At 39.2% G+C, this 23,377-nt stretch overlaps 1 protein-coding gene across 1 annotated transcript in view; it reads left to right on the top strand.

Moving 5' to 3' along the window:
- Positions 1-23,157, top strand: part of LOC108363209 (uncharacterized) — a 71,103-nt gene extending 47,946 nt beyond the window's left edge. Inside the window, exon 2 of the mRNA XM_017616499.1 lies at positions 22,519-23,157. Within this exon, the coding sequence (XP_017471988.1) occupies positions 22,519-22,996 (478 nt within the window). The 3' untranslated portion in view covers positions 22,997-23,157. The remainder of the gene's footprint in view (positions 1-22,518) is intronic.
- Positions 23,158-23,377: the final 220 nt, after the last annotated feature.

Genomic DNA, 23,377 nt, shown 5'->3' with positions numbered 1-23,377 from the left:
AGCAGTAGGCGCGCTTTGAAGTGTCCTGAAAAAGGTGGTCGGCAAAAGCGAGCAGTTAAGCCGGAAGCCAAGGTTGAGATTATACATGTCCGGTCAATGAAGCTAGCAGTTGCGGACGAGCGAGATACGAAACGACGGCGGGAGTTTCAGCGTAAGGATCCGGATGTAACAAGATGTGCTGAAGGCAGTGCAATACGAAGGCGGGAGTCAGGGTGTCAGGGACAGATGATGCGGCATAGGTCCGCAAAGGGTGCCCACGAGAAGAGACATGGTCTGGTCACCACCAGTGGGCGGCAAAAGCACGACCATGTGAGATGGTGCACTCCCGGAGATAAGCCGGAAGCAATGTCCAGTAACGCATTGTGGTTGTACATGTCGCAGCAGAAGAAAAGCTTTACCTCCAAGCAAAGACTTGATTGGAAAGATCCGTTGAAGATTGACAAACGGCTGAAGGACGCAGTGCATCAAATCCAGACAATGATGAAAGTGGTCCACTTGGAAAGACTTGCAGCGGTTGGAGCGGCAAGTATGTCTGATCGGGACCATCAGGCTTAGGTGGAGGGCAGTGTGGCGAATATTGCGGCAGCACGCTACAGCCACAGCCACAGCGAGGTGAGTCAGTTACAAGTCAGCAAGCTACAAGTAAAGTGAGCAGAGAAGTGAGTTGCGAATAAGCAAGCTATAAGTTTAATTGTGTTAACAAGTAGTAAAGCATTGTTATTGCTTTAACAAGTATTGTAAAGTGTTTTTACTGTATTAGCGAGTATTGTAAATTGTTTGTTGTACAATAAAGTTAATTGTACTACAATTTGGTCATCGATTGCATTTATTTAACAATCCAGCGATACGAACCGAGGGATTTGGGAAATCCGGACGAGGTTTCAAGGATAATCGTAACAATAGCATATTTATACTCACTCTTTGTGTTGAGCCCATCGACTATATAACGCAATACTGCTGCTTCTTCGACGCAGCCAATGATTGCAAGCTTTCTCATCACTAGCACGTATTCATGAAAAGCTTCGTTTTGCTTCTTCTTGCGTTCGGGCAACTGCTGATGAACCTCCGCACTATTCCAATTGGAGTTAAATTCTTCAATAAGAGCGTGTTTTAAAACCACTTAGTTGCAAGTACTCTCTACTTCTAAGAATTACTTTGTTGCTCCACACTTTTTCCCTCGCGCTTGTACTTACTTTTGTTTTTTTGTTAAGCCGAATCTGACGCATTCGAATATTTGAAACCACTTAGCAATAGGGTCGCATTCGCTGATCACCTTTTCAAAGTTGTCCGTTGAGATTTTTACTCTACTATCTCTCGCTTCGTCAACCTGAATCTTCACTGTGAATAGCTGCAGCAACTGTTGAATTTTTGATTCCATATCGCTACCACTGCTATTGTTTTCAACCATGAACCAACTAACAAGATCACCCAGCACGGCAACCGTGTATTTGTAATTGCATTTGAGAAAAAAAATAATAGTTGATGACGTCAATTTTTAATCGGTTCTTTCATTCGCACACAGGTTTCATTCCGTTTCATTCACATGGCGGCGAAAAAATGACGTCACTGCAAAAAAATAACTTTTTTCTCGCACGCCGTGCTGGGTGATCTTTATTCGCTCGTTCATGGTTTTCAACGTTTACTAATTCACCCTCTCTAGACATTGCTGCTGCTGATTCGGTTTCACTCTCAACTTGTTCCTGCTCTCGCTGTTGCTATCTGCTTTTTGCAGGTGTACGTTACAACTTTAACGACGACTGCACTGCTGATGACGACTGCCTAAAATACAACTAGTACCGACGACTTCGCAACTGACGACAACTGCAACGATGAATGAAGTAGTCACTTTAACGACGACTGGACAGCTTCTATCGACCGCAGACTACGACGACTGCGCAAACGATGACATCTGCAACGATGAGTGACTCCTTTAACGACGACTGCGCAGCTGCGTTCGCAAAATTTCGACAGTAATGCCTCTGCCAAACTTTCAACAAAATCGTGACGGCGCACGAACAGCTACTTCTACTTGTACTGATAAAACGATTGAACTGCGTTGACTGCGAAACCGTGCTAAATGTACATGCCACGGAAGACGCTTCACAATTTATTTTTCACATTTTCACAACGGGTCAACAGGTTGAGCCCCCAATGTACGTTTGAAATGCTTATTCAACCAATTATATTTAAGTAATAACAAAGTTAATAAAAGCGTTTATTTAAAAGTATGATTTAACAAGTGCAAAGTTAATTAAAATAATTTAATAGTATGATTCAGCAATTGCAGCTTTACCACGATCGGCACTACCGACTTTACATCGACAACTAACTCTCTCTCTACGGCCATAAAAAAGAGCCGAACTCCGTGGCATGCCGCACGACGTAAGCCGACCTCTCCGTCTTACATATATATGGAGCAAATACCAAGCTTCATAACAATTTATACATTTTTGAAGAAATGGTCCGCCATTTTGAATATCAATTTCGAAATCTGTGACGACGAAAATCTATGGCCACCAAGCTTTATAACAATATAGAAATTTTTTAAGAAATCGTCCGCCATATTGGATCTGCCATTTTGTATTTTGGTAATTTAATTTAATATTCGAGATCAGTGATAATGAAAATCCCTAAATACCAAATTTCATTGAAATCTGTCAAATACATATGGAGTAAACATTTTTGTCGTCCTATATTGTCGATTCGTCCCTATGTACAGCGCAGAGAATAAGAGGAATACAGTTGCTTATTGAATATAATGTTGGCACCAAGTTACTACGTTTTTATCCTTGTTCACACTTAATCTTTTTTTTAATTTTTACATACATTTTTTTTTTTATACGAAGGATATGATCATCCTTTGCCTCTTTATTCTGTATTCGAAAAATTATATGGTTCAATGGAATTGAAATCAGTGTTGAATATTTGAATAAATCATTCAGATTTAGATAGCGTTTTTAGAAATTTATTCTCACTGGAAACTAACTCAAAATAGTTTTATTTATTCGGAACGTTGCAAAGTTCTGTCTACTCTTAGAAACATAAAATAAAAATATAAAAACATTAGCAAAGATTCGCATGAATAAAACTATTTTGAGTCAGTTTGACAGTTTGTGAAAATTTGCATGCAAATTCTGAACTTTAGGGCCTTTCGACGCACGTCTTTCCGTTGTCCGATTTTAAAATTTTTTCGCAGGGCACGTTTTTGTGACCAAAGGAACATTTCTAGGGGGAGTCTTGCTTTGTAGCTAAACAAAGAATTTTCTTTATACGACTAAGGCGCAGGCTAATGTCCAGGCATGGGCAGAGAACCAGCACACAATAGGCTAGTTTTTCTCAATATTCATCGCAATGACGTTGTTGACGTTGACTAAGTATTAAGAGAATTTTTGTCTATACCTCGGTGAATTGCATGTGCCGTTTCTTTGAGTTTTGCTAAATTATATCCACAATTAAATACAATATGCTGAATACTCTAAATAAATCAATAATATATTTGGTTGTTACAAATGATTTTCCATAAGGATCAATTCTAAAAGGGGTCGACAGCACCCGATTTTTAAAAGTATCGATACTGAGTACTCCAAAGAACTCAGTACTCACAAAAGAACTCGAAAGTACTCAGAACTTAAAAGAACTCGACAGTACTCAGTACTCAAAAATACTCTATTCCAATAATCGCTTTGATACATGTATTCAGGATCGATTCAAAGTAATCAGTATTAAATGTCGAATATACTTAAAAAGTACTGAGTTTTATTTACATTTAACGATATTCCGAAATTATTGTACTCAATTTGCAGTTTCAATAATATTCAAGTACAATACTTGTACCCAGTACAGTTAGCCATTCATTTGACATAATTTGGTATTCATTAATTAATTTGAATAAAGTAATGCCAGCTTGTGAGATTTTTACACTAAGTATTGTATATTTGTGTATGTTTAAAGAAAATATAAGTAATTTAAAACATACCCGATCCTTAAGAGTATCGATACCAAAGAACTCGATCCTCAAAAGTACTTGATACTCCCCAACACTAGTTTTTTCTAACAGTGGTCGCTTCTCGGCAGGCAAAGGCATACCTCCGAGTGTGTTTCTGCCATTAAAAGGCTTCTAACAAAGAACGTAAATGTATAAGAAGCGACAACTCGCTAAAGTCAGCGAGTGAGGTCTGAAAGGTTGAGATGAGGAGTTCGCGTCCGTTTTAACATCCATTTTCGTAAATGAATTCGCCGCACATATGGTTTCGCGGCGATAAAGAACGTTAAGAAAAAGTGACCGATGATAGAAATAATAAAATGAAATGAGTAAAAACATGGCCGCAGCTCTTTTTGTTTATTTGCTGACGGCATTGAACAATTTGCATGCGCATGTGCATAGATTTACTTTATTTTATAATTTTAAACAAATATAAGTAAATTAAATACATGCGCTATGCAAGACCTTTATAAGCTTCCTCTTTAGTATGGAAGTTGTAAAGTTGTAATTTATGGATGAAATTACCCTTTTTACCTCCCTTTTATTAAATCAACCAAATGTACATTTATAATCAATACATTTTTTTAATATACTCATGCGATTTCCCTCCAAACATATCACATTCATGCAAATACGCGTACGTACATACATATGTATGTAAAAGCGCATATGCGACTAAAACACAACAATAACAATTTCATTCATAAACGCATGCGCATATTCTTCAAGGTCAAACTCATTCATTCATAAATTCAATTGCTACACATCTCCCCGCAAGCGCATCCCCGACAAGCACAACTTCTTCGCGAGGGCCACAAAAATTCTAAAATGTAAAATTGGAGAAACCACAGCCAGCCAAATGAAAAGTGGCAAGTCCGCAGTAATATCTGCAAAAATAACCTATCTCGTGTTAAGACATTTTTTCTCTAAACTTCTAAATCGCAGCACTTCTTCAAACTTGTATATTATAAATTAGTTGCTTAAGATTTTAATTTAACAAAAAACAAAATAAACATAAATTTTTTGCACAAATGACCCATGATATATTGTTGTAAACTCAAAACTTCTGAAATCACATACATAAGTGGTTTTACAACAAATGTAATTTGGCAACATGGTTGCCTTCACCAGCTTCGGTCATCAATTTAAAAATTTTTGTAAACCGATCGCTTACGATTTGTTTACAGTTGACTCTAGATACTACGAGCAACATGTATAATAATTCAAAAAATTTTATTATTTTGCATTATTGATAATTGCAAAGCTCTGAAGCATGTATAAATGAGTGTATACATGCAAACCTATTCTGCCTTGGTAACACAAATATTGTTTACTATCACGAAAAGTTTCAAACACAAAATCGTACATTAACCTATTCTGCATTAGTAATCAGATTTTTTTAACGGATAATAAAGCTCCTCTTTTTGCTTAAACCCTTTTCGCATTCTGCGCACCTTGGTAACCAGTAAAATTTGTTACCATCTCATAAACAGGTAACAAAATATGGCCCCATGAAATATGCAACAACAGAATTTCTACAAAACTTCATACCTGGAATGCGGAATAATTTAAAACGTTACCACGGTACATATAATTGCGGGTACAAGAAGTGGTAACAATGTTTGGTAACAAAATTTGCTGGTTACAAAATTTCCGGTAACAAACAGAATATTGCTACAAGATATTCAAGTTAGGAGTAGCCTACTGTAAACGTACATATGTATGCGCGTAAATATGTCAGGACGTGGCATTTCGCAGGAATTTAAGAATTTGTCAAGATAAAGATGGCGGAGGACGTGGGAGAGACGGAGACAACTTATGTTTCACTTTTACGCGTTTGTTTTGGCGGAGGATGTGAGCAAGACGGAGACAACTCATGTTTCACATTTATGTGTTTATTTTTTGCATGCATATGAACAAAAAATTGGAAAACATTTATTCTTGCCCGATAAAAACAAAATGTATGCATACTCATGTATAAATGCATAGATTTAAAGTAAACTTATGCTATCTGTATATAATAAACATTGGTTTTGTAATAAAGCCGCCGTATACACACTTTATTCATCAAATCTCCCAACACACCATTTTTTTGCACACTTTAAATATGTAAATTTCCAGATGAAAACAAAACATAAGTACACTCATATTTAAATGCATAGATTTCTTATTAAACTTATGCATTTTTATATAAAAGTACACTGGTTTTGTTTAATATAATGATCACTTTTTATCCACAGACGCCAACAATCGGCACTTGTTGACAAACACTTTTTACTATTAATAAGGAGACTTTCACAAACAGGCACGTCAGTATCTTACACATTCACTGAATATTTTATATTTTGCACCTCCATTTATGTATTTTCTAAATTGAAATGCAATTTTTCAATCACTTGTGCAAAATAATCACCGACATTCACATTTGCCGCTTTCCTTCTGTTTTGTTTGCTTTTTCCACGTTCGAGGCGAAAATCAAAAATCTGCCGCGGACAGAGTCAAAAGGGAGACGAACTCCTCATCGCAACCTTTCAGATACGGTCAAAATCGTCGCGGCACATTTTCAAGGTAACGAGTTGTCGCTTCTTATACATTTACGTTCTTTGCTTCTAATAAGAAAACGAAACTTTGTTTTTGTTTCCTTTCGAACTTCTTTTTTTCTCATTGAAAATATAAAAAAAAATGTGGCGCTACAGCCAGATTTCTATCCAAAGACACTTATACTTAAAACCAATTTGCTCGGGACGGGGTGAAATGGGGGCCGGGAATTCCTCTTGAACTCCGCGGCAAACGAGGGTCGAGGAGGTGCCGAATCCCTGAAGTCCTTCGAGGGTTGACTTAAGCGTTAACAAATTAAAATCGAACACACTGTTCACCACAAATGTATGCATATACATACATAAAAGAGCGCCTAACGGACACTTCTTTATTATATATATATATATAAAATAGCTGTAACAAAAATATATAGAATGTATTAATAATTAGAGGACCTTACTTAATTGCTCGGAGTTCTCTTCCAAAGTGGCAGAGTGTTGGGTGATCGCAGAAGGCCAAACCCAACATCCGAGGCGGGTAACAGGACTCGAGAAAAAGGAACTCGATTAACGAGTAACTGTTCCCACTTAGATCACAGCGACATCTAGAAGTGAAATTCTCTAATTAATAAACATACTTAAGGTGAAGGGGGCTAGCGTAAACATGCCGCCAACCTTACAGTGTCGCTGCAATAAACTTACCTAGATATTTACAACTCATTTTTCTTTAACAATTCATTTTTTTCTTTAACAATTCATTTTTTTCTTTAACAATTCATTTTTTTCTTTAGCAATTCATTTTGATTTTCAGGCCAATTGGTTACTGTTGTCCACTAGTAGATGGTGCCTCCCGAGATTATCCACCCAAATACGGTTTTCTGTGCCGTGGGTCGAGTGGGTGTGGCTGGCATGAGTGCCGGAGGCAGAATCATCGCATACAACTCCGCTCCTAACACCAGTGATACAGCGATGGACTGGTAGAATGACGGGTCGGCGAGCCGAAAATTGTCAAACTCGCTGGTGATTCTGGCGTCCTGCGTGCGAGCGGGGGTTACCCGGGAGAAGCCTGGTTGGACGTCGGCGCAGATCTCCAGTCTCTCGTGCCATCCTCGAAGAGTGAGCCGGCACATATCTGCATAGCCCCGTGGCAAAACTTGAAGTTGGCGTGCCAGCTGGAGCGACATTGTCGACCTGGGCTGCGCTGGGTCGACAATGGCGCGCACTGCTTCCGTCCTCCCTCGGGAACTTATCTTAACCGCTACTGTGGGTGTGAGGACAGAGAGCCCAGGAGCGTTGCGGGCCGTGCCCGTAATCCGCTCTCGGGCGTCTCTCACACCACGGCGGTGGGGTTGTTGCTGGAATCGCCGTGGGCCTCGGTGTGTGCCTCGGCGCTTCGACCTCGTTGCTGGGGCCCGCCGTATAGCCGACCGGACACCCGACAGAGGAGGTCTGAATGCCGGCGGGCCGTTAGGATCGGGAGCATCATCATACAATGCTGGATGGAGATCTTCCTCGTCTGCCTCGATCTCGAGCACCTCGCCTTCATCGCTCGACTCCGACAATGGTCGGGCGTTGTGCGGCCTTTGCCGTACCTCCGTTTCATCTAGTACAGGCGGAAGGACTTCCTCGCCCCGGGGCTCCTCACCCGGGTGGAGGAGACTATTGTGCCGGCCCTGGTAACGCTCGCAGCTCCGGGAGGAAGTAAATACAATCTTTTGCTGTCTGATGCGGCGACAGGCAGTTGGCGCAGTGGCGGTGCACGAGGACAGCACGCAGTCTCTCGGCTGGTTCCATCCTGAGCATCTCCCGACAAAAGACCAAGCGGTGGTTACTGCGGCACACTGGGCAGCGGTATTGACCCTTGGGAGTTTGGGGCGTGATTTTTGAAGCACGTACCATTTTGCGTTATTGAGTTCTGGAAAGAGAGATACGATTATTATTTTGTTTTGTCTATCTGGCAAAAGTATCAATTTTACAATTGGTCGAGTTATGATTCCGCGTGCCGTTCGTATTTCTACAACTCGTACTCGGCTGTCCTGACCTGAAAAGACCCTAATTACTCTGCCAAGTCGCTATTCATTTGGGGGACGACCAGATCGTTAACTTCGAGGTTTCGTTGGGGGGGGCGGGGAGGTGCCACTTCACTCTCTTCTGCAATTCCTTCAGGTATTCTGCTTTCCACCATCTGCAAAATGTCTGGTGAGTCGCTTTTATCTTTTGCCACCGGTTGACAATAGATATTGGGTTCTCCTTAATTTCGGGTTCAGCAATTGCCAGTAGCGGGGTGTCAACTAAAAAGTGTCCTGGGGTTGGGGGCTGCATTGATTCCGCGTCTTCAGAGATGGGGCTGATTGGTCATGAATTAAGACACGATTCGATTTTTGCCAACAGAGTCGAAAGCTCTTCAATGGTAAAACGCATGTTGTTCGCTACCTTCCTGAAATGCATCTTGAAGCTTTTTACCCCCGCTTCCCAGAGCCCTCCCATGTGAGGTGCTCCTGGAGGTATAAAATGCCAGATGAGCGTAAGTCTGGGTTGTGCTGTTGGGACAAAGAGTTTAAAATCTTGTTGCAATGCCTTATTTGGCCCTACAAAGTTGGTTCCATTGTCCGAATACATATTTTTCGGGAAGCCTAGTCTAGACACGAAACGGGCAAAAGCTGCTAAAAATGTGGCAGTGGACAAATCGCTGGTGGCGTCCAAGTGTATTGCTTTCGTCACAAAACTGACGCAAACGCAGACATAGCCCTTGGTAATGCGACAAGCTCGACCCGTGAAACTCCTTACCTCAAAGGGACCGGTGAAGTCGTCTCCAGTGTTGGTGAATGGTCTGGATACTTCAGTTCGTTCTGATGGTAACGCTGCCATCAACTGCTCCCGCGCCTTCTTTCTGTAAATAACACAAACCTTACAGTTAAGAATTGAATTTTTAATCAAGTTTTTCATTCGCACTATCAAGTATTCGGACCGCAAAATTCTCAACATGAGCTGGTTTCCCCCATGCAGAATGCAGATGTGTGAATTTTACGAGCAATCTTGAATACTGGCAGTCGTACGGGTGAATTATTGGATACCGTTCACAGTAAGGTAAGTTCGTTAACGCCAGTCGTCCTCCTACCTTCATAACTCCGTTCCTGTCGAGGAAGGAGTTGAGAGCGCGAAGTGAACTTTTCGCGTTGATTGCCGTTGAAGCGTTGATGGCACTGTATTCATCTGCGTAGTGACGTCTCTGTGCAATAAGGATGAGACGACATTTTACCTGCTTTACTTCATCGGCGGTTATTTCGTCTGTCTTGTCACTAGCGGCCAACTTATGCACCGGATGAGTTTTTCTAAAAACTCGGAAAATTCGCGCAATTACTCTCATAGCTCGCGAGAAGTCTAAAACCGTACCGTTTTTTGCTCCAGGTCGGTCTCTAATGGATTTCTATTGGTTTGGTGGGGCGTGGGGGCCTGGTTTGTCACTGAACGCCTGACTGATGGCACCTAGGCCCGCCGTTCAGCACTTGCGCCTTCTCCATGGCACTACAGCCGGCGCTCTTAAAAACTATCGGACTGGGTAGGGGCCTTGCAGCAAGGCGCACTGACGCCTGACCGTGTGGCACCTAGTGCCGGCGTTCAGCACTCGCGCCTCGACAAATTGGCAATGCAGCCGGCGCTACTTTTAACCTCACTGCACTTCACTCTCACTTTCACTGCACTTACTCACTTACCGCCGGAGCCCTGGAGGTATTATTGCTGCTGCTGCTTTTGCTGAAGCGCTGGCAGATTTGTAGTTGCAGTTGCTGCTGCTGGAGCGCTGACGTTCTTTACGGATTTCTGCTGGAGCGCTGGTGAAACCACTGCCTTGGCTTTTGCAACTGCCTCAACACTTGTTAGCTGCTTCGTTTCTACAAATAAACCCAATCAATCAACCAACCATTAGAAGCAACCATAAAAAAAGTCTCTGGAGACAGGTACTGCACGCAAGTAAGATTATACCCCTTGTCTCTTGCATGATCCGAAAAATTAGGGTATTGACTAACACCGATCCAATGGTAAAAAACATGCCACAACATCTTTTAAGAGAAATAAACAAAAGGATGGAATCACTGGAAATGGTGATTTTATTTATTTATTCATTATTATTATTATTTATTTATTCTTCTGTTTTAATTTCCAATTTCAATTTTGGATACTAGGTAACCCCACTTGCGGTTGCAACCATTCTGGATCCGCGCTTTAAAAAACTCCATTTTGCGGATGTTTTAGCATGCTCGTATGCAGTACAAAAAATCAAAGCGGTGGTCAGCGACGCGGCGGATGGGGAAGACATTATGGATTCCGATCTCCGATAGAAGTGAAATTAGTTTTTCCCTTTGGAGTGATCACCAATCTCTTTTCATAACAGCTGGAAATTCAATAGAGCAAATGACGGCTTATCAGCTATCCACATATTAAAAAAGCCCAGTGAGTAGGCTTCATGATAATCCTCTAGAAATTTGGAAGGATATTCAAAGTCAATTTCCAAAGTTGTACAAAGTGGCATTTAAATATTTGACTTTAGTGGGGACTTCGGTACCAGCAGAAAGACTTTTCTCAAAAGCTTCTCAAATTATGAATCCTCCAGTCATTTTTCTTTTTTGCTAACTGACGCCAATTGGAAATGCGAAGTGAAGCCAAGTCGTTCTCCACCAGAGGAGGCCTTCCTCTTCCTCTGTTACCAGCACCGCCGCTCGCGTTGCCATTTTTCAAAGAACGAGCGTTTCTGTCCATTCGAACGACATGGCCAAGCCAGCGGAGCCACTGAATTTCAATTCACTATGTCTACATCGTTGTAAAGCTCATATAGCTCATCGTTAAATCGTCTGCGATATTCGCCATCACCAACGCGTAAAGGTCCGTAAATCTTTCGCAGAATGTTTCTCTCGAAAACTCCAAGAGCCGCCTCATCAGATGCTTTCATTGTCCATGCCTCCGCGCCATACACCAGCACAGGTATGATGAGTGACTTATAGAGTGTGATCTTTTTACGACGAGAGAGGACTTTAATTCTCAATTGCCTACTCAGCCCAAAGTAGCACTTGTTGGCAAGTTGGATTTCAAGGCTGACGTTATTATTGGTGTTAATGCTGGTTCCCAAATAAACAAAGTCATCTACTTTTTCAAACTTGTACCTGTCAACAGTGACGTGGGTGCCAAAACGCGTATGCTCCGACTGTTTGTGTGATGACAGGAGATACTTCGTTTTGTCCTCGTTCAACACCATACCCATTCGCTTTGCTTCTCTATCCAATCCCGAGAAGGCATAACAGACGTAGCCCTTATTTTTTTACCGATAATATCGATTTCGTCGGCATACGCCAGCAATTGTACGCTCTTGTAAAGTATTGTGCCTGAGCGGTTCAGTTCTGCGGCTCTTATTATCTTCTCCAACATCAGGTTAAAAAAATCACATGAAAGGGAGTCCCCTTGTCTGAAACCTCGTTTGGTATCAAACGGCTCGGAGAGGTCTTTCCTTATTCTCACGGAGTTGGTGGTATTGCTCGACGTCATTTTACACAGCCGTGTTAGTTTCGCGGGTATACCAAAATCAGACATCGCGGCATAAAGGATACTTCTCTTCGTGCTGCCGAAAGCGGCTTTGAAATCGACAAATAGATGGTGTGTCGATCTTATTCTCGTGGGTCTTTTCCAAGATTTGGCGTATTGTGAATACCTGATTTATGGTGGATTTTCCAGGCCTAAAGCCACACTGATAAGGTCGAATCAGTTCGTTGATGGTGGGCTTCAGTCTTTCGCACAATACACTCGATAAGACCTTATAACCTATGCTTAGAGGGCTGGTTCCGCGGTAGTTGGCGCGTATGGCGTATTTGCCACTGACACGCCTAATAAGCTGTAACATTAAAGAAAATTAAAAGGGAATTTTCGCGGAAAATTTACGTGATGGAATTTTTATACCCGAGCGCACTTGTACCTTTCTATATTAACTTTGTTCACATAACGGTTGTTTATAACAGCCAAAACGAATCGAGATAGATAAAGACAAATGTATACATAAATGCTCAAAATTAATAGAGAAGTCGATTAAGCCATGTCTGTCTGTCCGTCCGTCCGTGTACACGATAACTCGAGCAAAAATTTAGATGTCTCAACGAAATTTAGTATGTAGGTTTCCATTTATCCGAGGTAGGTTGGTATTGAGAACCACGCCCACTTTCCATATAACGGTAATTTTCAGAAATACAAAAACTGCGATATTTTAGTAACTACTAAAGATTATTCACTCAAAATTGATATTTGCAATACATTTTAGACGAAAAATAAGAATATTTAAAACTTTTGGAAAATCGGCGGAGCCACGCCCACTTATGGTTACATGTGTATATCTTGGTAACCGCTGCACCAATTTCTTCCAAACTTGGCACGGTTGTTGGCCTTGGCACAGCATACCAAACGGCTGAAAATTTTTAAAATGGGACAATAACTACGCCCACATCCACGGTAATTTTGACCAATACAATATCTTCGATAAATTCGTAAATATTAAAGCTAAATTATTCAAAATTGATGCTCCCAACAATTCTTTATCAAGAAATACGCTTATGATAAAATTTTGGAAAATGGGCGTGGCACCGCCCACTTATGATCACATATATGTATCTCGGTAACCGTTCTACCAATTTGTACCAAACTCGGTATAGTTATTGTGCTTGCCACATAAAAGCAAAACTTGAAAATTATTGAAATCGGACTAAAATTATGGCCGCTTTTCATATAACGGTAAATTTCAGAAATGCTTGAAACTTCAATATTTCGAAATTTAAGGACGCTAATTTACCATTTAGCGGTAACTTTCGGAAAGGTTAAAACCATATATTTAGTACTTGCGCCGGGTATTCAATGTTCGGCTCCGCCCGAACTTAGGCTTTCTTACTTGTTTCTAATTAGTTTTTTAAGGGAGATACCATCGCAGGCCTGTGTTATCTATCGCAGTCTGGAATGGTATGGTTAAAGAGTATTCATAATCTTTGTGAAGAGAAATCCAACTTCGAAAAGAGGAAGAGCAGTTAACCTACACAGAAAAATGTAGGTATGTGTATAAGTATATAACTTCAAACACAATGAATTGTTTCTTATCTAGCAAAATACGAAATGGAACCCTACCCTACTTCGAAAAAAGAGTGCGCAATTTCTCTAAGAATTAAAATTTATAGAAGTGTATAAATTTGTTTGTTGCTGATTCTGAATGAAGAAAACTTATAGAGATCTAAAAGCTTAAATTTGTAGAGAATTTTCAATAGAAAAATACAACAACAATACAACAAATATGTCTACACGTAGAGCCTTACAAACCTCTTTTAGAATATATATTCTTTAAGTTTATTAAGAGCATTATAAAACCCTTACAAAAAGCAAGAAAAGGGAAGTGCACATGTGCGTCTGTACCGTTTCCAAGTTTCTTGCTTTGCTTTTGAAATTTCCTTTTTTCCCATTTAAAGAACCAAAAACTGGAATTCAACAAAATTTAAGCGTGTAAAAGCAAATAGAAAACACAAAAAAGAATGAATCAGAATTGCTTTGAAGTACTTGAATCATGTAAATCGGGTGTAATTAAATTAGAAAAAACTAGTTCGAATATCTCTTTGGAACCATACTATGGTGTTAGTGATTCTGCGTCGATGGAAAAAACTATTGATATAAGCCAGGGTTAGTCAAATTTTGGAGATCCTTGTTATTTCTTTTGATACTTTGAATGGATAAATAATCATGTAGAAGCGGGGTACGGTTCGGCTATTTGTACAATGATTTGGGTTCTTGTAGCACACGCTTGAAATATGGACTTTTCCGTAAATTTTGGAGAGAGTTCTACGCAAAAATACTGTGGCGTAGCCGGAGTTGGACTGATGAAAGTTTTTTGTAATACATACATTTTTCGTTACGTTTACAAGCGATTTGTTTTTCTACGATTGGGAATTTTAGGTTTTTATTTTATCGGTTTAAAATATTTTAAAAGTCGAAGAGAAACTGAAAATCACTATATAACAATTAGCTAATTCTTCAGAAACTAAACAAAACTAAAAAGTTCATATAAATAGCTTCGGCAATGCATTTTAAAATTATTTGATACTATCGATAGTTTCAATGCCAACTATCGAAAACATCGAATGGGGTGACGCACCGTCTATGGCGCCTATTACGTATTATTGCGCTTACTTAGATGCTCAACTCGTCTTAAATGTATGTGACAAGAGTACATATCTTCTGCCAGTTCCCGTTTGAGGCTAGTGTTCCATTGCACTGCAGTATGTTTCGTGTCTCAGGGGCGTAGCGAAGGATTCTGTGTTTCGCGTTTTCCCTCATTCCCGTGCAAGTAGAAGAGTACGGGGAATCGTTATGCCCAAATATATTGAGATAAGGACCGTGGCCTGAGAGAAACTGGTCTGAGTGAAAACTGGAGTCTCCATTAGGCCTGTGGCTCCCCCCTTTTTCTGAGTCGTTTCATAGTTTCTTCCAGATTTGCATAGAACAACGACTTTCTACGGTAGCTATTTTATTTCGCATTAGACCATCATTGTTCTCGGACAGGCGGTTATATATTATTTTCATCTCATGCGCCAGAATGTCTCCTGAGATCGGTCCGGCGATTACAAAAGACGCTTCATCAAAAATTGTTCGGGATCCGCAAACAGCTCTCAGTGCACTTAAGCGATACACAGTTGTTAGTTTCTTTGCGTAGAATTTTTCCTCCATTCTTTCGGCCTAAATCGGAGCAGCATAAAATAAGACTAAGCTGACCACCCAACTGTAAAGGATTCTGCTAGTATGTTTAGACCAACATTTTAAGCAATAATTCTAGACAGATAAGCTTGAATATTCGGAGATTTTTGGAAACATATTCGAGGTGGCTCTAAAGTTAAGCCAATTATCAATAAAAAATCGGAACTATATCTTGCACGTTTATTTGCCAAAACGGCTTCAACGGCTTGGCGCCAGTGAGTCATTCGCTGTCGTATGCTGCGAATGCTGCGTTATACTAAAGCTGGCCTTTCACTTAAGCTACTATTCCATATGAACACATACTACGTTTATACGCACAATTTGAAAAATGGTAAAATTTGCCGTATAAACGCTAAGTTAATTTTTTATTTGCGAATAACTAAATCACGCAAATAAGTATTGATTAGTGGTACTATTTGCAAATAAGCGCAAGACGCCGCCATTCTTAGGTTTATTTTCTTTTTCGATGGTCATCTTACTGCCTTTTTATAATCAAGCCGTTGCCATTTTAACTTTATTTTCTTTTTCGATGGTCATATTATTGTCTTTTTATAATCAGGCAATATTAAAATACAGCGGCTCCGCTGGCTTGGTCATGTCGTTCGAATGGACACCGACGCTCCAGCTCTGAAAATATTCAACTCGGAACCCGCTGGTGGTAGCAGAGGAAGAGGGAGGCCCCCACTGCGATGGAAAGATCAGGTGGAGAAGGACTTGGCTTCACTTGGCGTTTCCAATTGGCGTCAGTTGGCACAGAGGAGAAACGACTGGCGTGCTTTGCTGAACTCGGCCAAAATCGCTTAGGCGGCTACAGCGCCAAAAAAAGAAGAAGAAGAATATTAAAAATGAATTTTTCACCATCTGAGTTAGGTATTTGCAAATTATTTTTATTTGCAAATAGCTTACGTATAAACGTAGTAACTGATATGTATGAAGAAAATATAAAAAAAAATTCTTTTTTATAATTTTTAGAATTTAAATTATGTTTTAAGTGGCAACACCTTTAAAGCAAATTGACAATAATACTAATTGTCAAAAAATGAATTAATGTCAAGTTAAAGCTTAGTGAATCCACCTTCTTTTTTATGCCATGGTATTTTCTATAAATATTTCCGTTTCTTCACTCATTTTTAGTTGAATCCAGCGAGGCGGTCACGCGGGAAATCTGTAATTGGATCGCCCGGCGTCGTGACAAAGACTAACGGGAGGCGGTAGACCGCGTTCTGTGTGGCAGATATGATGCAAAACTGAATAATATAACTATGCCGTCTGATCGCGGCAACAACATCATACCTAATGTGACCAACTAATTCATAGCTTGAAGAAGTACAGGCTAGGTTGGAGTCGATTATGAAATTTCGAATCCGGCTAATTTCGATCCCTGAGAGCTCAGTGTTTGTTCAGAATTGCGAGCAAAAATGCTTCCATCTTAGTCTCGCGCAGGTTGGACAGTCTAAAAGAAAGTGTGGAGATTCACTTCATCTTCCTCTTGACAGCTGACACAAAATGATCAGACGAAATTCTTAGTCTCACCGCATGAATAACCACTGCACAATGGCCTGTCAAAACCCCCATTACAAGCCGTGAGAGGTACCGTGTTTTAAAAAGCCCTATAAAAACATTTGCTGCAGCAGAGAAAAGTTTTCTTTCCGGTTTACCTTAGCCTAATAGCAGTTGGTGCTGCGAAAATGCTCCGCTAATTACTGTTTTACAAGTGTTTTAGTCTGGTTTCCTAGAGCTAAGGAATAAATTTGGGCGATAGACCCCACCTTTTATCGATAGCTCCCCTACAGAAGTACAAGGCAACCGACACCTTTCCTACCCTATCCTCAATGTTAGGATTCTACGACAGCCGCCGTTGATTGCCCACCTAGTTACCTGATTCAGGTAACCTTGAGTCAGATCAAAAAGGTGTACAGAAATCGTCCCTTAACCTAAAGTTCCCCACCCTTTACATAGGCGATCACCTGACATCCCACTTTTCCCAGTTCCTCTAGAAGGTGGTTTACAACCGCAATCTAGAGCAGGGGAGAGGGAACACAACCTTGTGGAGTGCTCCTATTGACTCTGCACTGCGTGCAGACGCCCCTACTCCGCCGCGACAGTTCTGTCACGAAGTGAGCGGTAGATAAGCCTTATTAAGTAGGTTTAAACGCGAAATTGTTAATGGTTTGAACGAATTTATCGCCCAGGCCATGCGACGATGGTCGAGAAGATCGGAGAAGTTCAAAATATCGCAAAGAAGTACATTTGACTGTACTTCGAAGTACAAGAGCGAAAAAAGAAGTACTGTACTTCCGAATGAAGTACGGTTAGTCACATTAATCATACCACGTTTGGTATCAAACCGGCTCGGAGGAATCGTTCGAAATCGCGGATTTTTGGATATATCTTGATAAAAAGACAAAAATTTGGCACTAAGCCGATTGGTATAACGAAAATCAATTGTTTCTAGTATTTTCTCATTTCCATTAATTACACATCTGCTCGTAAAAATCACTGATTATTTATTCCGTTTTTCTTGGTTCATTTATTCATTGCATTTCTTCAAGTATCTATTGGAGCTGTTAAACTATCGATGGTACTATCGAATGGTTCTACTTTTGCGCACTATCGAATGGTCGTTTTCCACTATCGATAATCTTTGTTTGAGGAAATATACATATTGGTCAAGAATCTTGTTTGCGCCCATCAGAGAAGATTTTTGAGAATAATTTTTGCGTGAAGTCACACTGGTACAGCTGCGAGAGAGAAATGCCAAAACGCGGGCAAGAATGGAAGAAGGAGAAGAAATTTTGCAAGAGACACGTAAAAAAGTTGCGCAAGTGAGACGTCATACAAACAGCGTTTCTGTCAAATTCACTGAGAGCGGAATAGCGGTACCGAGATGGACGCCACCTTTCTTCCCTACATCGTGCATATTGTTTATATTATATCTACTACTTAGTATGCATTTCTTTATTTTTGAAAATAGGAATTTGGCAACATTGATTTGCTACACATCACTATTTTTTTACCTATTACCGGGTTTTACACGGTTCAAGTATTGAATTAAATTATGCTTGCTAGTGGAAGAGAGGGGTTCAGAAGAAAAGGGAAGAGCATATATGCGTCTGTTACTACGTTTATACGTAAGCTATTTGCAAATAAAAATAATTTGCAAATACGTAACTCACTGTTTATTCGATGGTGAAAAATTCTTGTTTAATATTGCCTGATTAAAAAAAGGCAATAATATGACTATCGAAAAAGAAAATAAAGTTAAAAATGGCAACGTCTTGATTATTAAACGACAATAAGATGACCATCGAAAAAGAAAATAAACCTAAGAATGGCGGCGTCTTGCGCTTATTTGCAAATCAATACTTATTTGCGTGATTTAGTTATTTGCAAATAAAAAATTAACTCAGCGTCTATACGGCAAAATTTACCATTTTGCAAATTGTTATTAATTAATACGTCCGTATAAACGTAGTATGTACCACTGTTGCCTACTTGGTGCCTTTCGCACTAAATTTAGTGCTTTTCATTATTCGAAACCCGAAAATTTATGAGTTGGGTGCTCGGTGCGTTTTTTGGTGTTTTTTTAGTTTGAAGACACCAAATCTGTAAACCTAAAACAAAAATGGAAGTTAATTTTATAGCAATTGAAAGTTTCGCAAGCAACCATGGTACAATAATTACAGGTATTGTCTTCCCAGAAAGTTTTGCTTTACATCGAATTTCGTGCTCCCTTATTTTCATTTTGACACAGTTCAATGTTGATTCTTTTACTTTCATTTGGGTTTGCTTTTTGTTTTCTCTCAATTTAATTTGTATCATTTTTCAAAATGAAAGAAAAAACGTTTGAAAAGAAATGGTTTGTTTAAAAAAATACGTGTACATACATGGTATATGTGGTATGAAAATATCCCTTCTCCCTAGCAGTAAACTGTGGGCAACAATGATGTTTTTTCAAGTAAGGCAGATCGGAATATGCGCTCTCTGGGAAGACAACACCTGTAATTATTGTACCATGGCAAGCAACTTTAGAAAATTTAAACAAAAGCATGGCACAATGACAATCATAAGCGAGAGAGCATTTGTTTGCCAACAAAATATGTGGCAGCAATTTCAATCATGCCAGAATTACATTCGGCAATTTGCCATTGCCGAATCTTTTAAAGAAAGAATAATCGAACTCGGGTGCGATTTGAGGAGTAGGAAGCTTTTTTAGACAAAAAAATTGTTCTCACTATGCGCCGGTAGATAATACACTCAAATAAGACACATTAAACGCGAAATCAAATTTCGTTATGTTTCAGGTGTGAACCGGTTGGAAAGAAAAGTTCATTACGTTCCTTTAATTAACGAGATCATAACAGACTGCATTGTAGATTTAAACTTCCACATAGCTCATGAAACTTAATTTTTTGTTTTTGCTTTCGTTTGACAGGAATTGTAAAAAAATTTTGCAAAACGAAAAAATTTAATACTTAAACTGTCAGGAAAAAATTTATAAAATTTGCTCAAATTTAAGCGAAACAGCAACGCTGGAAAAAAATATTGGATGACAATAAATATTTGAATTTATATAAAATAGAATTGAATAGAAACATTGATTTTTACTAATTTGAATCAGAATACTTGCAATAAAACTTTATGCATAAAAAGTACATTAAATCCTTCAATAAAAATTTAGTACATTTTCGAGAAAAAACGCGATTTTTCTTGGGTCTTAGTGCTTTTTCAAATTCAAAACTTGGCAACACTACTCTGTACCGTTAAGTGGTTTCAAGTTTCTGAATAAACCAGAATTGCGTTAAAGTGCATGAATCATTCGGTTGAATTCGGGTGTAATTAAATTTGAAAAAAAAAATAGTTTAAATATCTTTTTGGAACCATACTATGGTGTTATTGATTGTGCGTCGATGGAAGAAATTATTGATATAAGCCAGGGGTAGTCAAATATTGGATATTCTTGTATTTGCGTTTGATACTTTGAAATTCAAAGATTGAATGGATAAATAATCATGTAGAAGTCGGGGTATGGTTCGGCTATTTGTACAATGATTTGGGTTCTTGTAGCACATTCTTGAAATATGGACTTTTCCGTAAATTTTGGAGTGAGTGTAGCCGGAGTTGGACTGATGAAAGTTTTTTGTAAAACATACAGTTTTCTTTACGTTTATAAGCGATTTGTTTTTCTACGATTGGGAATTTTAGGTTTTTATATTATCGGTTTAAAATATTTTAAAAATCGAAGAGAAAGGACAAAGTTACTGAAAATCGCCGTATATTCTTCAGGAACTAAATAAAACTAAAAAGTTTGTATAAATAGCTTCGTCAATGCATTTTAAAATTATCCGATACTATGCAAACTATCGAAAACGTCGAATGGTATGACTATCGATGGTTTTACAGCTCTAGTAATAACTTTAAATCAATAAGTTTTTACATTAAAACTTTATATTTACTTTAATTCAACGTATACTTATATGTGTACATGCACTCGGAAACTGGCTTTATTTGGTTTAAATTACACAAACAAAATTTTAGTCTTACCCATACCGCACGATTCACTCAGCATCACTTTTACAAGTAGCGAAGGAAGTTTCTTCGATTTTAATCGATTCAAACCAACAGATATCAATATTGCATCAAAAATTAAAAAAATGTATGTCAGAATCAATTTTTTTTTCATACCTTTAGTAAATAGTGGATTCACCAGGTTTAAAGCCCACTGATAATGCCCATTCAGTCCGTTCACGGTGGGCTTTAGCGTTTCACACAATGCACTCTATAAAACCTTATAGCCGATCCCGCGATTGTGGATTTAGTTGAGGACACTTAACTTCCAGTCTTTGGGCATGTGATCATCCGATCATATACTGCAAATAGTTGATTCATTCACGTTATCAACTCTTTGCCGCCACTCTTGGATAGCTCAGCTGGCAGACGGTCAGCTAAAGCAACTTTGTTGTTTATCAGTCGCAAAATTGGTAGACATCGACTGGCTTTATCTTCTACTACTACTTTCAGTGCTGTTACCATTCAGCAGGGTGGAAAAGTGCTCTCTTCATAACTTCAGCATGTTCGGTAACTAGCACAGCAGTTCGGCCTGGTCTTGAGACCTTCCGTAAGTCACCTAACTTAGTGATAGCATTTTCAGCAGTTTTTCCTGTCCACCAGCATTTCAAATTTTCGCCAAGATTTTGGTTTTGGTCTCTCTCTTTGTATTCCGGCAAATGTGTCTCGCTTCCTTTTTCCCGCTCCTTATATCGATTCCACATAGCTCGCGTATTTTTCTCTGTAGCGCCGTGACAGTACCTGTCGTTTTTCGGTCTCCTCGACGGCGGTACGTTGTTATTGTTTTTTTAAGAGGGGTAAGGCATCGAAAGCCATTGTGAGAAACTTTAATCCGCTAAACCTAACCTATTCCTACCACGGAACTACAGATTAGGTATTACTTCATAGGAGTGATGGACAATTAAGTCCCCTCAGTAATACGGAAGGACTGCCGCCTAATGTTATCTGAGTGTCGTAGTTCAGACAATGGATATTACGAATATTTGCATTCACATAACCAGTTGCACGAGATATATATAAGCAAACATAAATATACAAAAAAAAATCGTATTTAAAGAGTTTGATTTTCCAACTTTTTCCCACCTAGACCACTGTGCGCCGGGTATATAATGTTCGGCTTCACCTGAACTTAGACTTTTTTTGTATTTGATTAACAGATTTAACGATCATTAGTTAAGTGCCCGCTAGAGCTAATTTAATTTATATTTCTGAGTGCGGCCGTCAGAGTGCTTTAATATATTTGCGCAACTCTACGCCCTGTGTAAAAATTATAAGCGAACCACATATATTCACATAAAAAAAGAAACATTGGCAAACTCAAGGGTAACTCCTATGTACATAAAACTAAATTTTTTATACTAAAATTGAATGGGCTACAAAACTGCATAGCCAAATATTTGTAATAAATCTAATTTAAAAGGCTCAAAAATTTGCGAAAGTTTGTTGGATCGATACAGTTATTGTTAAAGAATAAATTGCTGTGCTTATAACTTTGACATGATGTGTAAGTATGCAACTCGCTTGTTCCCTCAACGCTTATCAGATTGCCCTCAGTTCAGCTTTGAGTTGTATGAGATTGCTACGCCTTACTCACAGATTTTGAACTGTGTCGCTTAGATGGCTAGCGCCAGATATATTGCAAATAAATTTATAATTTTTCACCCACAGTGTTGAGGAGGACTTTCAGCGTAAACGTGCCTATGAAAAAGCTAATATACGACACCAGTTGCAATTGTATTTGAGTGGAGGAAAATGGAAGGGCGACGAGATAGGAAATGACGATCATACCATCATTTGCGCTGAGCCTTTACCCCAGGATCACCAAATCAGCGAAAAACCGCAACAAGAAAACGATGCGAATTTGCAAGTATCGACTCATCATGATAGAAACAACAACATAACTTGCCGTTCTGATCCGGATGGTGCTGTTTCCACATTGTCACCGCGCTGCGCCGGCACTCATCCTATGGTGAAAGTCGACAACGCCAACATTTTCAGGGAAATACGTCAACCGTACGGGTCGATGCACCATCGTTGCTATGATTCCGATTGCGGTGAAGAAAGCGACACAGACGTGATGGATTTGGCCAATTTCCGCCATTCAGCCACTTTGCTAGAACCATATCTTCAATCCATAATCAATTAAATGAATTGCTATATTTTACATTTGTTATTTTACAAAAATTTCAGTTATTACTGTTGAAATAAAGGTACACAAAGTTTAACAATTCTTTATCCATCTGTCATAGATTTGCGGACTTTTTTTGCAAACTAATTTTGAAATAATTTGTAAACAAGTCCAATAGGTAAGAGCGAACAGCACTTTTGAAATCAGTATTTCAAGAATACGTAAGAAATATTACTTTCAATGTTTGACCCCTCCATTTACGTTAATTCCCTTTTTAAACATAATGACTCATATAAGATTCCGGATGCAGAATTCCACGCATGTGGGGAAAGTTTTTGATCGTCAGTACATGGGAGTGCCCAAAAATGTCAAGCTTTTTAATGAGAATTTGATACAGCT

Source organism: Rhagoletis zephyria, unplaced genomic scaffold (genome assembly GCF_001687245.7).
Source record: "Rhagoletis zephyria isolate East Lansing unplaced genomic scaffold, Rhagoletis_zephyria_1.1 Rzeph_scaffold_01215, whole genome shotgun sequence".
NCBI classification, from domain to species: domain Eukaryota; kingdom Metazoa; phylum Arthropoda; class Insecta; order Diptera; family Tephritidae; genus Rhagoletis; species Rhagoletis zephyria.
The sequence above is the reverse complement of the archived record's forward strand: the minus strand, read 5'-3'. Positions and strand labels throughout refer to the sequence as shown.